The following is a 15,992-nucleotide window of genomic DNA, read 5'->3' as shown; positions in this document are numbered from 1 at the left end:
GAAACCTTCATTCTCTTTTTAAATGAGGGAATCTTACCTTTCCTTAGTGGTGATTTACTGATAAGTAAGGGTTCACTATTCATGAATAGTGACTACTGCATCTCAGTGTTTTGTGACTTAAATGGTTTGTGTCTTTTCCAAAGCCACTTCCAGAAAACGTTTTTGAAACAGGCTCATTAACTATTTCATGGCCTGAGCTTGGGAGTGCTCTAAAACAGCCTGACCATCAATGAAGAATCATCTTGGATGAGATAAGCTTACATAATTGATCAGACAGTGTTAGTAACAAAAGATACAGAAATTTATTGTATACTCTTTTTGTTTTCAGACTTTAAAAATAAACTGCATTTGGTAACAGTTCAAAAACTGAAGGTAATTCTGCAGTTAGTGGCAACAGGAGGAAAAAAGTGGTGGAGCAATTCCATAGTGATGTGCAAGAAATTCAGCTGGGAATGTGAGAATTCAAGCTTACGAACCTGACTATAGGAAATACGAGTTGGCAATGCTTTTAGGATAGCTTTGTGTCAGCTGAAGAGACTGGTGAGCAGTTGCTTAAAATCCAAAGGTTTTTGTAACACATTTACATAAAAGAGAAAAATAGAATGTATTATCGTGACCCACTCTCACAAAATCTCTGTGGGTAAAGATTGGCAGAGGATTGCTGAAAGCTGATACTGTGAAAGGTGAGGGGAGAAATATGTTCTTTATTTTATAGTATTTTTTGAAACCTCACTGTAACCTTGATTATCCCCTTTCTTTCTGACACAGAACTGTTTCACCTGCCCATAGGTTTTTAGCTTTTAATGCTTTTTTGATCCCCTCCATGTGAAATGTAAATGTACTGTCAAAGCCTTATTTTTCAGGTTGTAGTCCACAGACCCAGAGTTGTTCAGAGATCACAGACTCAGCGTTACTGTGTTGCTGTCAAAGGAAAGTATTTTTAATTGCTTGAATTGTCCAGTGTGGGATTTGAGGAATATGCAGCATTTCCCAAGTGATCCTTCATCTCTCCTTCTGTATCAAATGAAGGAAAAACATCTTATTTATATAATCTGTGTCACACTCCCAGAGGCAGCTAAAACTGCACTGTGCTCCCTCTAGGTACTTCCCAGTAATGTTGGGCATATAAGAAAATGTGGACAAGGCAGTAGTAAGGAGGGAGGAGAGGATTCAAGCTTTGTAGTAGTGGGTTCTGGTGTTCCTGTTAGTGCATGTTTTCTGTGTTAGGATGTCTGCTGCAGGCATTTTAGACTGCCTCAGCCTTAGCAGCTACTTGTAATTCAGTCTGTGGGTTCTGCTGAACAAGTTCTGACAAATCCCGCCAGGTGAAGAGGCAACTGTCCCCATTTTCTACCCTGCCTCTTTGCCGTAGGTGCCATCCCTTAGCTGTGTGCTGAAGGGAACTATATGAGTGCCTCCTGTGTGTTATTCCCACCTGTGATCAGTGCCCATCCTCACGGAAGGGTTAGAGTGAGCTGGGGGCTGTATGGCTTAGCCCAGGAATGGCTGGAGCTCAGCTCAGTTCTTTCAGCCACAGTGCAGAGAAGCAAATCTGCTGGCAGACTGGGATTTAAACCTGAGTCACTGGGTGACAAGAGTATCTTTACTAATAGCTGTAGATAGGGAATACAGACTGCTTTCTGTTGGAGAAGCAGGGCATAGTTGTTACTAATTTTATTTTTCTTTTGTTTTATAAAAGATACAGGCTCACCGCTTCAACCCTCTGTGTATCTCCACAGGGGTGAAAACTCAGTGAATGATTTTAAATTTGATGTCGCCAAGATACTTTTCAAACCAAAGAATCCTGCCTGAGGAGGTGCTGGACCAGGGATGGTGGCACAGGAGAGGCAGTGGACCAGATTTTGTCTCTTTTAATTTTCTTAATTGCAGAATGTGATACAGGCTCTTCTGTACTACAGAGTAAAGGATGAATTTATAGGGTCTGATGCCCATGACTCATTTCAATGCCATAGCAGACATAACATTTTCTGTCATCCAAACCTCATAGTGAAGAGCGTGAGCCTGTGCCAAGTGTACTCAGCTCTCTACTCTGGGTTCAGGCAGAGATATTGCTCCAGGGTGGCCTTGAGAGCTATCCTGGATCCTTAACATCTATATTTCCTTCTCCTCCCATGTCTCTTCAATGTGTTCATCTCCTAAGCTAGCTGGAGTGTGTCTTTGGGTATTGAGGCTCTGAAAATATTGGTGCTAAAGTATTGGTGCTCTGAAAGGTGCTCGAGCTTCATAGTCAGTCTGTGAGATCTTTGGACATCTCTATTTTCCAGAACAATCTGCAGGAGTTACAGATCAAAATAACTCTTACTGCTCTGACTGCTGACTGTATGAAAACAAGCTGGGTGACAGTGAGTTGAGCTGGACTCTAGCAGATCTCATCTCAATAATACAGAGTTACAGTTCAGTGACCAAGTACTCTTCCATTCCAGCAGTTGCTTCTCTGCCAGTGGTTTGTCAGCTAAATTTGTTAGGTCTGGAGTAAACAGCTGTGTTATTCTCAAAATACAGAAAGCAGAGACCAGAGGGGTAAAATTGTGCATGAATTCTACATAGAGAAAATTCTATTCTTCTACCACCATTTTTCACCAGTGGGTAACTAGTAAGGAATAATTTTTTTGCATAGAAACGCTTCACTGTAGAACTGGGCTCTAAAGAGCAGCTCTAATTGCTTCTGTGCTCTTCAATAATTGAATATAAATCAATTACCACCATTTTAGGTATTTCAACAGCTCGCTCAATGAAGAAAAACCTTTCTTTCCTATTTAATAGCCAGACCTTTAGCTTCTTTGTTTATCCACATATCTGGGACAAATGATTCAAACTCAGTCATTAATTAGTGATTTTATCAAGTTTTTTTTCAGGATGGAAAGGTCAGCACACCCTTGAAGTGCCAGCAAAACAAACGTCTTCTATTTGCATACGAAGTCAAGGCTTGTGAGGAAGAAGCCTCAGAACATGACTTAGAGGGTAGAGGCTTAATTTGGGGTCGCTGCTTGTAAGAACATGCCTGGTGTGCCAAGTACAAATGTAATGGCCAGATATCTTGGCCAATAGATGAGCCCTGCCAAGGAAGGAAGAACATGTTGTACTACAGGGCAAATGCTACCTGACTAATCCAGACCAGCTGGGATTATAAATAAGATGCAATTTTGTGAAATAAGAGATGTGAGTGATGGAGCAAAGAGAAGTAAAGGGTTTTTCTGACAGAGGTAATTCAGTTATTAGGCAATTGCCAGGCTTAGCATCATGTTTGGATGCCACAAGGATAACTTCTGAGCTTGAAACAGGCATTAATATTGCCACATTATTACCCATATTGATATATTTTTCTTGCATTTATGCTATTTTTAGCACTGGTTTCAAATCGCCTCATTTTTCAAAGGAAGAAAAGAAAGAACAGCTTAAGAATAGTGATTTGTTCTGCTGCTGAGAGAAGAACTAGGAGCAGACAGAAATCTAAAAGGACCTGCTAGAAATATCCTTGCTTTAAATTAGAAGAGAAACCACAGCAACTAAAAGTCCCACAATATTCAACTTGAGTTTTTCCTACACCGATTTAGTCTCTTTTACAACCTGATGTGCCTTGCGGGGCAGGTACTCACCAAGTGTGATTCCAGTGAGTATTCCCTCTGTAGGAGATTATTCTTGTACAAGACTGGACAAGAAAAAAATTATTCATTGCCCCTGCTTAAGTCCCTGGTAAAATGCGAGGTACCACCGTCAGACGTTCTCGTCTAAGGGAAAGCTGCGGACAGCAGTGCTCTACAGCCCCCAAGTGGTTCATTTTGAATCCTACACGATGGTAACACCGCCACGGGTTTTGGCAAGGAAGCTCCCAGGGCGGGCATAGCCTTTCTTCGCAGAAAAGGCTCCCACCCACCGCGATGAGCTCTCCCCAGCCTCTCGTTCCCCTCCAGCCCCGCTAGCGCCGGGAGGATGCGCTGTCCTTCGGCAACTTCGTCAGCTGCGGGGCAAGCAAAAGCACAGAGCGCGTTTCAGATGGAGGTGCAAAGCATCAGAGGCAGCTGCTCTGACCCGGCCAGCGTGTGCTCACGCTCTCGCAGGTCGGTGGGAGAGCCGTGGCAGCAGCCCACCCGAGGGATCAACCGTGCAGGCTGCCAGACTGCGGGCTCTGCATATCTGGCTGCTTCTAGTAGGGAACGATGGGGAAGAGCCACTGACTCCTGCTGTCCCGCTGCAACCCAAGGGCCGTGGGCTACAGATGCCCCAGAGCTGCTGGTCATGGATACCAGGTGGAAGGGAGCTGTGCTGCCATCCCCGGGGGGCTGGGGGCAGGCACAGGCAGGGGGGTGGCAGCTCAAGTGACAGTGGCGTTCTCTGCTGCCTTCCCTCCGGCTGAGAGGCAGCAGGAAAGGAGAAAGGATGCCCTGCAGGAACACAGACACAACAGCTGTGGAACAATCGAGGGAGGCTGAAGAGGAGCTGCTGTTCTGTTTAAAGTTTCTCCTGCAGAGACCTTCTTCTCAGTACCAGAAGAGCCTTCTCACCAGTACCAAGGACTCAGTGCTGCCCTCTTGCAGCTGTCCAGCTGTAAGCAGAGGAGCCCATCCCGAGTTTCCTAGGGATAAATCCCAAGGCTTAGTGAACAATACCGTTGCTTCCAGCTGGAGAGTTTTGCAACATATTTAATTGCAAGAGCTGGGAAAGAAAGATGGATTAACAATTCCTCATCCCATCCCACAGGTTTCTGTATAGGATAAAGCCGATGTGTGCAGTATCATAATATAATAGCCTGAACTGTCTCTTTTTGCAAGGAAGCCCAGATGGACTGTCCATCCTGCTCCAAGCAGCTTTTTGTCTCGGCTCAGCAGGTTCTCTTCTTCCTGAGCTGCTCACTGACCTGCCCCTGTAGCCTGGTATCACTCCGTTTGTTCTCTTGGCCAAGGCCAGGGAGGTCTTGGGGCTTTAGGAAGGATAAGGCTTTATTTTTCAAGGAAAACGCATCTTTGTGGCAGGCACAAGAGAAGCACCAACAGCAGAAACACTTCCTACACAGATTGCTTTCTCTCTTGGCCTGTCACCCAACAAAATCCCCCTTAGGAACCTACCCCGGAATTTTGGACCATCCAGCAATGTCTCATGGAAGTGGCAAGACAGGAGGGATGCCCACCCCGAGCACCTGTCCTGTGAACTGTCAGTATTGGTTGACCTGTCCCGAGAGGAACAGCTCCTACATGTCTGTGTAATTACTGTTCACGTTTCATGATGGAACAGCGACAGGGGGCAAGAGAGGAGATGTGTCTCTGGGCTATTCCCAGGGTCATAGGGAATAGTTTTAGAGGGAGAGTGCCCAGGGATGGGAGGCAGCTTCAAATTTCCCCCAAAACAGCCTCTGCCACAGGAGGGCCCACTGGGGGGCTCAGTAAGCTTGGACAACTGTATTACTGTGACGTGGTATAGTGCTGCATGTTCCTGTGTTCCTCAGAACATTGTACTGCACTGTGCTCAAAGAGACCCTGCTTTTTCTGCCTTACACCTTTGCAAAAAAAGCAGGCATTCAATTACTCTATAAGGACATTGTCTTCCTGTTCTTTCACGGAATTAAAGTAAAAATGTGTTTTACCGCAGGATTTGTAAATTCTGCACTCTGGATTCAATGGCCCCCTGCTGAAACCTCTTCAGTGTGTCCCACTCCACCAGCAGTGCCATGGGTTCTTGGGAAGTGCCCTGAAATGCAATAGGCAGTGACTTCCCCATGTGGGTTTCCCTCATCTCCTGTTTGAGACACCTGTGCCTTGCGCTTGCACAGACCCAGGCAGTGCTACTGCCCAGGTGCAAGTGCTCACATGGCAGCTCCTACTGCTAATAAAAAGGGGGTGATGCTGAGGAGAGCAAGCTCTTGACAGGGCAGCCTCCTGCACCAGTAGCCCAAGGCTCACTGCCTTAGTTGGCAACATGATTCTCTCCTGGGAATGGTTTCACTTGGGGCATCTCCTGCAGAGGCCAGGGATGAGGAGTTAGGCTGTTTCAGGCAGAAAAACACCTTTCCCAGATGACTTATGGCTTGATGTTTCCCAAGTGAAGATGTTTGCATCTGCAGCCTTTGGCTGCTGATCACGTCACTACTGATCATGTCAGCAGCTTCTCAGCTTCTTGGGCCAGCTGGTTGTGCCAGGGCATGCCTAACAGGTCAGAAAGGAGCTGCAGGGAGGCTTTTTTCAAGGACTAGATCCTCTTGTCTTCATGTTTCAAGGACTTGGCTCTTTGTAGAACCTGGAAGAGCTGCTAGGAAGGGGCCTTTTTAGACTCCCATGCAGCAGGTGGAAGAAGAGAAAAGCAAGGATGGAGGAAGAGCCTAACGGAAAAAGTAATGTGGGTGCTGACTCCTCGGAGTGCCTGTGTGTGCTGGCTTTGCTTTACCTATTAATTTGCCTTTTATTTTAGCCCAGGGGCTTTCTTCTTCTCTCTCTCTCCCTGCCACTGCCAGGGAGTGAGCTATTTTATGATACTTAGCTGCCCACAACCATTAACCAAACACAGATGGCAACAGCGATCTGGGCTGAGCTCATTGTATGGAGACAGGGCCACATGTTCTGGGGATCACTCCATGTATGTTTGAGTTGGCTCAACACCTTGAGCTGTTTCTGGATTCCAATGAGAAATGGCTCAAACACTTAAAGGAAAAAGGGTCCAGCTATGAAGGGCACCTTCAGATTTCCCCCCTGCCAAAGCTATTGCCTTCTCCAGGGTAACTGAGGGTTGGAGGAACCCAGGTCTATGAGGCACTGGATCAGTAAACTTATTACTTTATTATTGGGTGGGAACCAACTCTGTGTGTGTGTGTGTGCGTGTGTGAGAAAGGCAGCCTTGAACTCACATGGCAGGGCTCAAGGAGCCCACATGGAGTAGCTATCAGTCAAAAGCCTGCTAGCCTGCCCACACCATGCCCCCTGAAGCCCCTAACCCAGCCTCTGATTTGCTACACCACTCCTCATTCCCACCTGGCATTCACTGAGTGGTCAGTGAGCCAGACATCCCACCTGGGAGGAGTGGCCACAGGTGCCTAAAACACAAAAGAGTGCCTTTTCTCTTGGAACCTGTCATTGCCGTGTGCAACTGGACTTTCATAGGAATCTTCAGGGGCAGCTATTTAATCTATTTTTCTTTCTTCCTACTCTCTCTTCTTCTATTAGTCCTGTTTTTTATCTTAATCTCTTTTATTCTCCTTTCTGAATATTTTGGGTAACTTAAAACAGGTGGGTTGTATTCTGCTAAGTTGTGTGGGTTGGGTCAGGGCTTTGTGGAATGCTCTACTTGGTTGGTTGAAAGTATCTCCTGAGAAACATGTAAGAGCTCTTTAGGCTCTCTCAAGGTATTAAGGACCAAAAGCTCTGCAATAGTTTCTTGGGCAAAACCTTTGGACTCTTGTATATTTTTGAAGTATTTTTGGAGTCCCTGGAGTATCGTTGCCTCCAAAAAGCAAGCAGAGGCTGCTGTCTCTGTCTGGCCATGTCTCTGCAAGGCATGACAGATAACAAGACAAATTCAGAAGTTAAAAACAGGGCCCTGCTGTGGCAAGGGCATAGCTTGGTCCTACTCTTGAACTTGCCATTTGCCTGGCCAAGATGAGCTGGATCAGAACCAGTATTCTGAAGAATAAATCATGCTTCTGAAGTCTTATTTCTGGAATAGTGAAGAAATATGAATTTCAAATCTGTCATAAAGCCTCTTGTCTTCAGCCTCATAGGTGGAGGCATGAAGCCTTTCCTGCTGGCAGTGTCTGAAAACCAAGCCTGCCAGCTGTCATGAGACCCACTGTGCACTCCCTGATGCTCCCAGGTTGTTCGGGAAAATTTCCTCTCTTCCTGGCTCCCCTCAGTCATTCTCTTTTTTTTTTCCCTTTTTATTTTCACTCTTGCCCAATATTTGAGATGTCAAGCCCACAAGCTGAACACACAGAAAGGTCAAGCCTTTAGCTGAGCAATGGGGAGGTGTATGGGAAGGAGAAGAGGGAAGGAACTAAGAGAGGCCGTGTAGTCACATTTCTGGGAAATAAAAAAAGGGAATTCATACCCTGCCACCTCCCTTCTCAAAAGCAGAGTGAGTCTTTCTACAAGCCACGAAAAAGGTAAGGAAACCTCAGTTTCAAGGTCTCTTGCTCAGCAAATGTCAGTATTTGTCTGTGTCTCTCCCTGAACCTGAAACTTGACAGTCTTGTCTTTCCTTTCCTTCCTGAGCTCAGGTGAGAGGCTGTGCCAATGCAAGGAGCATGAAAAGTGCTGGCATTACAGACACTGGGGAGACCATGGCTCATCATCAACAAGATGAGGTGCATTTCAGGGCGCTAAAAGCCACTTAAAGAAACTAAATAGAATCTGTGGTAACCAGCCTCAGCCCTGCTCTGTGTCAGCAGGGAGACCTGAGAAGGGAAGAGCTACCAGTAACCCCTCTGTCCCCCCAGTTCTGATCAGGAACACCATTGTTCCACTGGGATAGTATTAAGTGAGGGCATAAAAATTTTGCAAGGCTGGGGGAGGCCTCCCTGGATCTCTGTGACACAGACTCCCAGGAGAGCCCTTGGCCGATTGCAGTGCTTCCTCAGCAGTGGCCAGCAGGAGGCGCACTGATGTGATGGCCATACACGGCTTCAGGAGTGTCATGGTCTAAAGCTCGGCTATCCCGTGTATGCATTGGTTCCTGTTCCCTTAAAGAGCCACCTGAATTGCAGAGGGGAGGGAGCCTGTTGTCTCCATGGTGCTGAGGGAGATTTTGGGGTTTGTTTCAATGGTGGGTGGCAGCAGATGACAGTGCCAGGCTGTGTGACCCATGCACTAGCTTGGGTTGATTGAAATTCCTCAAACATCAGGGACTTTGGAAGCAGAAAAGGGTGGTGCTGTCCTAGTATGCATCTCTCCCAGGGCAATGCACACACTTCCCATCACATCCAGAGAGCCACAGGCAAAGTGTGGCTGTTGAGTGTGAGGGATGACCATGCATGCAGCTGTCACCCATGGAAGTGGGGATCTGAGCTTCTTGTGGGCAGTTCCACTAGGAATAAGACTCTGCTTCTGAAGTAGCCCAGCTGGCTTATCCCAAGGCAGCTGAGCTGAGAACAGGCAGCATGTTAAGCAATCAGTAATAGTGCTGACTGAGATGGGCTGCAGCTCTCTCTTTGGAGTACCTACTGCCCAGCTTGGAATCTGTTTTATTCCCTACTGACATGCTCCCACAGAGAAAAAGCAGCAGCAAGTAAAAAACTACTTGGATTCATTTACTTTTATCATTCTGCAAGCCTGGAGGTGCATTTATACCAGCAATGATATGAGCCATGGGATCTGGTGGTGAAAATGACAGAGAAAACAGTTCTTGCAAAACCTTATAAATCTTGTGTTTGCATGGCTGTGGGGGGCCACCTGTAATCATCAAGAAGAAATGAATCATAATCAGGACTGTAAATGAGCTGTTTCACAAAGGCCTCCTTGTCTGCTGGCTCGGGGTGCCAAGAAGCGAAGCCATGCTTGTATGCCCAGTCAACAATCTGCAAAAAGATAAGCAAAATGAACTGATGAAACAACACTGGCATGTTATGAAGCTGAAACCAATTCCAGTTTGGCCCTCATATTTTCCCTCTTCCCTCAGCTCAGAATTGTTCCCCTTTTTACTTTTTTTTTTTCTCTTTGTACAATACTCTGAGTCAGCTGCACTTCATCCCTTGGGTGAGGGAATGCAAGCTGCCTGCAACTACTAGCTGGTAAGAAATGCACACCCCAGCCCTGGCAAAATGGTTGGGGTGTGCAATTGAAGGAGAGAAGCCCTTTAACCACCTCTGCTCAGACCCTTAAGCTCCTCAGCTATGGTGTGCATCCACAAGTAATTCTTAGCAGCTCAACGTGATTCTCAGTGGGTGTCTCTGAGTGGGAATTACAAATTTGATGTATACAGGGTACCAAATCCATAATTAGACAACAAACGCAGATTTGGAATAGTATTTAGGTACTTAGATCCTTATTAAATAGAGGAGAAAAGGTTTTAAAATAGCAATTTGGAACCTAAAATCTTTTGACAACTTGAGTCATGTTTGAATTCGACTCTAAACACTTGCAGCTTCAAGCAAGAAAGAGCTTTGTGAGCTGTGTGGCCCCCAGAATAAGAATGTATTTTTCACATTTGGGCCTTAATGATGGAAAAAAATCAAAGCAGCAATTCTGGCTAGAATTCCTGAGAATCATTGCTTTAGGCTTTAGAGTAAATTAAATTAAAACCCCACAAAGCAAAAATGATGCTGGGGCAATTCCTGCCCTCCCTATCATGGAAAGTGGAAAAAGTGTGGAAATACTCACTTTCACAGCAATTTTGAGAGACACATCTCTGATGCTGTTCAAGGGGGGATAGAGTCTTCCTTCTGCAAGATTCTGCTCTGTCACCTCATCAGCAATAACCTAGAAAGAACAAGCTAGTTTATAGAGACAGTCTCAAGCACACACCACATTCCCCAGCATTACATGGTATGTGGCTGAAACCTCAGCAGTATCAGAGCTGGGAGTAGTTCTGAGTGGGAACCTGTGACCTGTTCGAAATACACGTGTGTACTCATTTCATTACAGACTTCAAACTGGAGCCAGAATGGTAGGGGTGCTGTACTAGGCGGAGAACCCTGTCATGGCTCCTGCACCTCTGTAGGTGCAATGGAAGCGTGACTTTCCCTGAGCCAGGAGAAGGCTGCAGCTTTTTGCTGCAGCTGTGCCATTTCCACTCCATGCTCTGCCCTGGGCCAGGTTCTTGAAAACACCTGAAGTAGGTGCATGTGCCTCTTACTGTCTTTTCTTAAAATATTAGTTAACTGCCAGTTGGAAACCTCTGCTGTGAGGAGGAAGATATCATCAGAGATGTGCCGGACTCCGCAGGCAATGACTCCCAATGCCACTCCTGGGAAGACGTAGGCGTTGTTTCCTTGGCCAGGGAAGAAGGTCTGTCCATTGGGCAGGGTTACCTTTGGGAATGGACTTCCACTTGCAAATATTCCCCGGCCCTGATCAAAGAGAGAGAAAGAGGCATCCAGATTCAGAAGAGAAATCTTAGATTTTTTCTGCTGTGCTCAAGGGACAGTGGTGACCAAGTGGACAATCTCCAGCCAGTCAGTGAGAGGCATCTCCACTGGAGCGACCTCTGGCTGACACTTCTGGAGGACCTATTCCCCAGAGCCAGGAACAGGGCAATGAACAGGGCACTGAGTGGGTGTTTGCAGTGCAGGTTCTCTGACCTTGCTGAGCAGTCCCTCTACCTCTATCAACCATCTATGTAGTATGAGGAGAGACTTCACACTCCATGGGATAAAGGTCTGGGGCTGTGTGATTGCTCTGGCCATAAGCGGGTGGTAGGGAGGGCAAAGGAAACAGTGAGACAAGGACTCCTCTCATGCCAAGTCAATCCACATGACAATAATTCTTCAGTGACATTGGGTCTAAGTTGGGTGATGACACCATTACATAAACAATTAGGTTGGCAAACATAGGACAGAAACCAGGAAGGATGGGACATCTCATACAGTTGTGGGTGAAGGAGGCAAGCACTTTCTTTACGGGATCCTGAAGTAATTTAGGCTAGTAGGCATCCAAACTCCTGCTCACAGCAAGGTCAGCTGTGAAATCAGACCAGGTTGTTCAGGGCTTTATCCAGTCTAGTCTTGAAAACTTGCAAGGTCAGAGACTGCAGAAACAATTTGTGTCTCTGTTCCACCTCCTGACTCTCCTCATGGTGTGAAAGTTTTAGTTTATGATCCTTTTGAACTCCTCTTATTTCAACTGAGGCACACTGTCACTTGTCTGCCCACCATGTACTACCATGGTTTCCTTGGTACAGTCATGACCACAGCATACCTGGAGCACCCACCTTCCATTGGCTGAGCTCCAGTACACAGAATCACAGAATTGTTTGGGTTGGAAGGGACCTCTGGAGATCATCTAGTCCAACGCCAATGTCAAGGCAGGTTCACCTAGACCTCTCCAGAGAGGGAGACTCCACAACCTCCCTGGGCAGCCTGTTTCAGGGCCCTGCCATGCTTAATGTATAAAACTTCTGAATGTTGAGGTGGAACTTCTTGTGTTCTGGTTTATGGCCATTGCTCCTTCTCTTGTCACTGGGCACCATCAAAAAGTACCTCGGTGAGGCGGTAGCACTGCTCTGCTGTGCACTCTGCTTTACTCGTGGGGTTGCTCAGTGCGAACACAATGGGCCTCTCATTGAAGGCTGCCATGTCCTTCAGCAGCTTCTCAGTGAAAGCTCCTGCAACAGCTGCGACACCTGAAACAGCAACAGCAGAGTGACGTGGTGCTTTTCATCTCCCTGACTTCAGTGCATTGGGCTGACCGCTCTGGAATGCCTCTATCGGTAAATGAATTCTGGGAGGGAACAGGCTTCATTCCTGGAGATGCAGGTGAGAATGTTTCTCATATTATGGTGAGATTAAAACCCTGTGTCAAAATAATGCTCTCTGCTCCTCTTTTCATAATGGGTGACAGTGTTTTGGCCAGTCTGACTGCATCACTCTGACTCCCAAAGACCTGCCTGAGGTGCTTGTCGTCATCCTTGTCCTGCCCAGCCTGCCAGGGCCATCCTTGTTACTGAGAGCATCAGATCCTGCCTCCCCTACCACCTCCCTCTACAGCCCTGTCTGGAAGGGCTCCTACAGCTCCAAAGAAAGCCTGGGCTCCACAGCTGAAGGGGAAAGGATATGGAGAACTCAAAATGGAGGTAAAAAAAGCTCATTTTGTTTAGACTAGGAGAACAAAATGAGACTATAAAACAAAGACAGAAACCCTCCTAAGAACTGAACTGACATGAAAAGGTTTATTAAGTAAACTCCACCTATAATTGCTGTAGGCTTCACTTTCTGTACAACCTCTTCCAGTGTGTCCACACTGGGGTGGTCCTGGGCAAACACTTCTTTCTCGTGGTTCAGGTGGCTCCTGCCCTGTGAGGAAAAAGCAGTCACAATTTGGTCTGTTGGCAAAAGGTGGAGACATAACATAGTAACTCTTCTTCAGTTCATCTCTTGGCCCTTTACCTAAATCAGATCCCACAGTGGGACCTCAGCATCAGCCAGTCAGGCATCGAGGTGTTGGTGTAATGTCACATTGGGCTGGTCCCCACTTCTCTCACCCACCAAAGTACACTGTGCGGAGGAAGGACCTGACTGGCATACACTTGTACATGAAACACAAGTCTCCTCATGTCTGAGGAGGGACAAGTGTGAGGGGACACAGAGAGTGCAGAATGGAGCTGGACCAAGCTGGGTCACCAAGAAGAACATGACATTGTTGTTATAATACCTCATATGACATGCAAGACTTCCAGTGCTGCTTGAGATCATGGCCAGCAATGTAACCTTCCACTTTGGGGGCCCAGCCCAAAGCCTTGCCTTCAGGGCAGGCAGTGCTATTGGCACACTTTTGTCCCCATGAGACCTAGTCCTTCAAAAGCAGCAACAGTTCTGCTGACACCAATAAAACTGCAGTCTTTACTCTAGGGCTGAGCAGTGGTCTAAGGTATCAGCCTGCTCCAGCTGGCAGAGCTTGGCAGAGGAATGGAACTCAGCTCTGGAGACAAATTCACCTTCACAATTAGTCCCTTGGAGTCCACCATCCAAATTTTTTTGATGGCATCATCTCGTGAAATTCCTTCCTTTTCCATAGCCTTGAGGATGAGATGAGCTATACCCAGTGCAGCCTGGAACACAGTACATAAACACTTCATTGGGGTAGCAACATCTTCTGTGGGAGAAGATTTTAGATAAGAGATGGATTGGGTCATCCCCCAGCACTGCACAAAGCAGGGAGACTTTCTGCTCCATGGCTGTACAGCACCATGGCACAGGGGTGATTTTAGTGTTATAGGTGCTGCCATAAATGAAAAAACCTCACAATCATTCAGCCAAGTAGGCTGCAGGTGAAGCTGGAGAAGTGCAGTTGGTACCTTGACAGGTAGAGACTGTCTCCATAATTTGAACCAGCTATTGCAGGGGGAAAAAGGGGCAGACACTTAACAAATGTTGCTGGCCATGCCAGTACAAGGAAACTCAAAGCTAGGTGTGACTGCTGCTAGAGGAACATCCTTCCCCATTCCTGCCTGGGAGAGCAGCCCTGGACATGCTGTGTGTGTGTTTGTGGTCCTACAGCTGTGCCTGGCCCTCCTGCCCCATTGACGACTAACAAGGCAGGAGGGTCTCTGTGCCACAGAGATGGTGACCAGCATGGATGTGTCTGCCAGCAGGGGTGAAGAAAGAGAACAAGAAATCTGTGTTTCACTGAGGGATAGAAAAACAGTAACAGACCTTCCCAAAGTTCCACAGTGGGCGAGAGCTTAGACAGGTCCTGGACAAACAACATTAGTCCACAGACAAGGCTTTAGAAGCTTTTCCTTCTCCCTCTCTCTTTGAGCAAGGTTTCATACAGACTACCTGACGCCTGCCATGGGGGCAGTATGACAGACTCTAAAAAGCAAGGTTGTGTTCTTACGGTTCTTTGAGTCTGAGTCCTTTGAACTACTGCTAAAGAAGCTCTGGTTAACTCTAGAACACTGAGGACTCAAACCAGCCTCCGTAATATTCTTGTGGCACCCTGCCTCATAAGGGGCTTCCCTAAAGGTGCTTAAAGCCCCACTGCATGGGCAGCCTTGTAGTATCCTGGGAGTCTGCCCTGGACTTGTGGGTCAAGAGGTCACTGAAAGATTGTTGGCAACTTCCATGTAGCAGCAAGATCCACCTGTGGGGCTCAATTCCGCCCAGCAACAAGGAACCTGCTTCTGTGCTTTGTTTTCATGAAGCCAAGGCTTGTGGGAACTTTCATGGCTGACTTTTCTCTCTCTAAACTTGAAGTTGGATCATAGGAACAAGCTCAAAAACATTCCTACCTCTCCAGCTCCCTGGAAAACAAACTTCTGGTCAGAGAGCTTGTTCTTTGTGATCCTTAAGGCTGCAAAGATGCCAGCAACTGCAACAGATGCTGTGCCTGAAAAGAGAGAAATACCGTGAGATGGACATGCTAGCAAATGGATTGCCAACCCTGCTGATAGACTGTTAGAAACGTTGTGGGAGAAACTATTCTCTTAGATTCTGTCACTAAAGGATCAGAGGGCCTTCCCTATGCTGAAATATTAATATTCAAATTCCCCTGCAAGGCAGAAGAACACAAATTTCCTTCCATGTAGAGTCAAAGGGACACCGAATCCTGGAATGCCAGATGAAGTTAATACCTAACTCCCAAGGGTTTAAGATGCATATGACTTGTCTGAGATCACATAAAACATCTGTAGCAGACCTGGGGTCACCTTGTCACAAAATCCTCTGTGATTATGGAGTTATCCAGTTCCCCTATTTATCTTCACAGCCCAACACCATAATTTTTTTTTGTTTTTATTCCCCTAACACTCTCACACCCCGACTCAAAGCCATCATGCCTTGCTGCCAAGCAGTAAGGAGTCACTGAGAACAGGAGTTGGACCCAGATTACTGAGAAATATTGCAGCAAATGGAGTGCTGAGTCCTGCTGTTACAGCCACCACAGTATTTACAGCTTTCCATCCTTCAAGTGAGACAGATGTCCAGACTGAATAAACCTGCCTTTATGCCACATAAATCACATGCACTATTAATCTAATGTTCTATCCCAAGTGAAGGAACAAGGTAGTAGTATCTCAGGTCACCCGGGCAAGCTGGATGCAAGTGCTAACGGGGACCTAGGAAAGAAGGAGGAAGTTTGACCACAGAATATGGAAGGCTGGAAAGGACACATAAGGATCATCAAGTCCACTGGTTTTAAAGGATACCAGTTTAGATGTGCCCCAGTTCTAATCTGTCCCCAGCTCTAACACTGGTCTCCACAATCTCATCTTTAGAAACTTTGTGAGAAATGAGGGAGTACACAAGTAATGACTCTTGCGTGGGTGTTCATGGGTAGGGCAGGTAATGAACACTTTTAGGCTAATAAACCTAATTTCACCGAATTTACAGCATTTCCTGT

The 15,992-nt window shown here is 46.6% G+C and overlaps 1 protein-coding gene across 2 annotated transcripts in view; it reads right to left on the bottom strand.

Annotated features, from left to right (window-relative positions):
* Positions 1–9,234: 9,234 nt before the first annotated feature.
* The window catches only part of ME3 (malic enzyme 3), a 121,652-nt gene continuing 114,894 nt past the window's right edge, over positions 9,235–15,992 (bottom strand). For both annotated transcript variants that reach the window (XM_071556202.1, XM_071556210.1), the window contains 7 exons: positions 14,884–14,981; positions 13,588–13,701; positions 12,841–12,946; positions 12,134–12,276; positions 10,832–11,005; positions 10,317–10,415; positions 9,235–9,514 (listed from right to left, as the gene is read on the bottom strand). In XM_071556202.1, coding sequence (XP_071412303.1) covers positions 9,353–9,514; positions 10,317–10,415; positions 10,832–11,005; positions 12,134–12,276; positions 12,841–12,946; positions 13,588–13,701; positions 14,884–14,981 — 896 coding nt within the window. In that variant the 3' untranslated portion in view covers positions 9,235–9,352. The remainder of the gene's footprint in view (positions 9,515–10,316; positions 10,416–10,831; positions 11,006–12,133; positions 12,277–12,840; positions 12,947–13,587; positions 13,702–14,883; positions 14,982–15,992) is intronic.

This window comes from Pithys albifrons, chromosome 1 (genome assembly GCF_047495875.1).
Source record: "Pithys albifrons albifrons isolate INPA30051 chromosome 1, PitAlb_v1, whole genome shotgun sequence".
NCBI classification, from domain to species: Eukaryota; Metazoa; Chordata; class Aves; order Passeriformes; family Thamnophilidae; genus Pithys; species Pithys albifrons.
The sequence above is the reverse complement of the archived record's forward strand: the minus strand, read 5'-3'. Positions and strand labels throughout refer to the sequence as shown.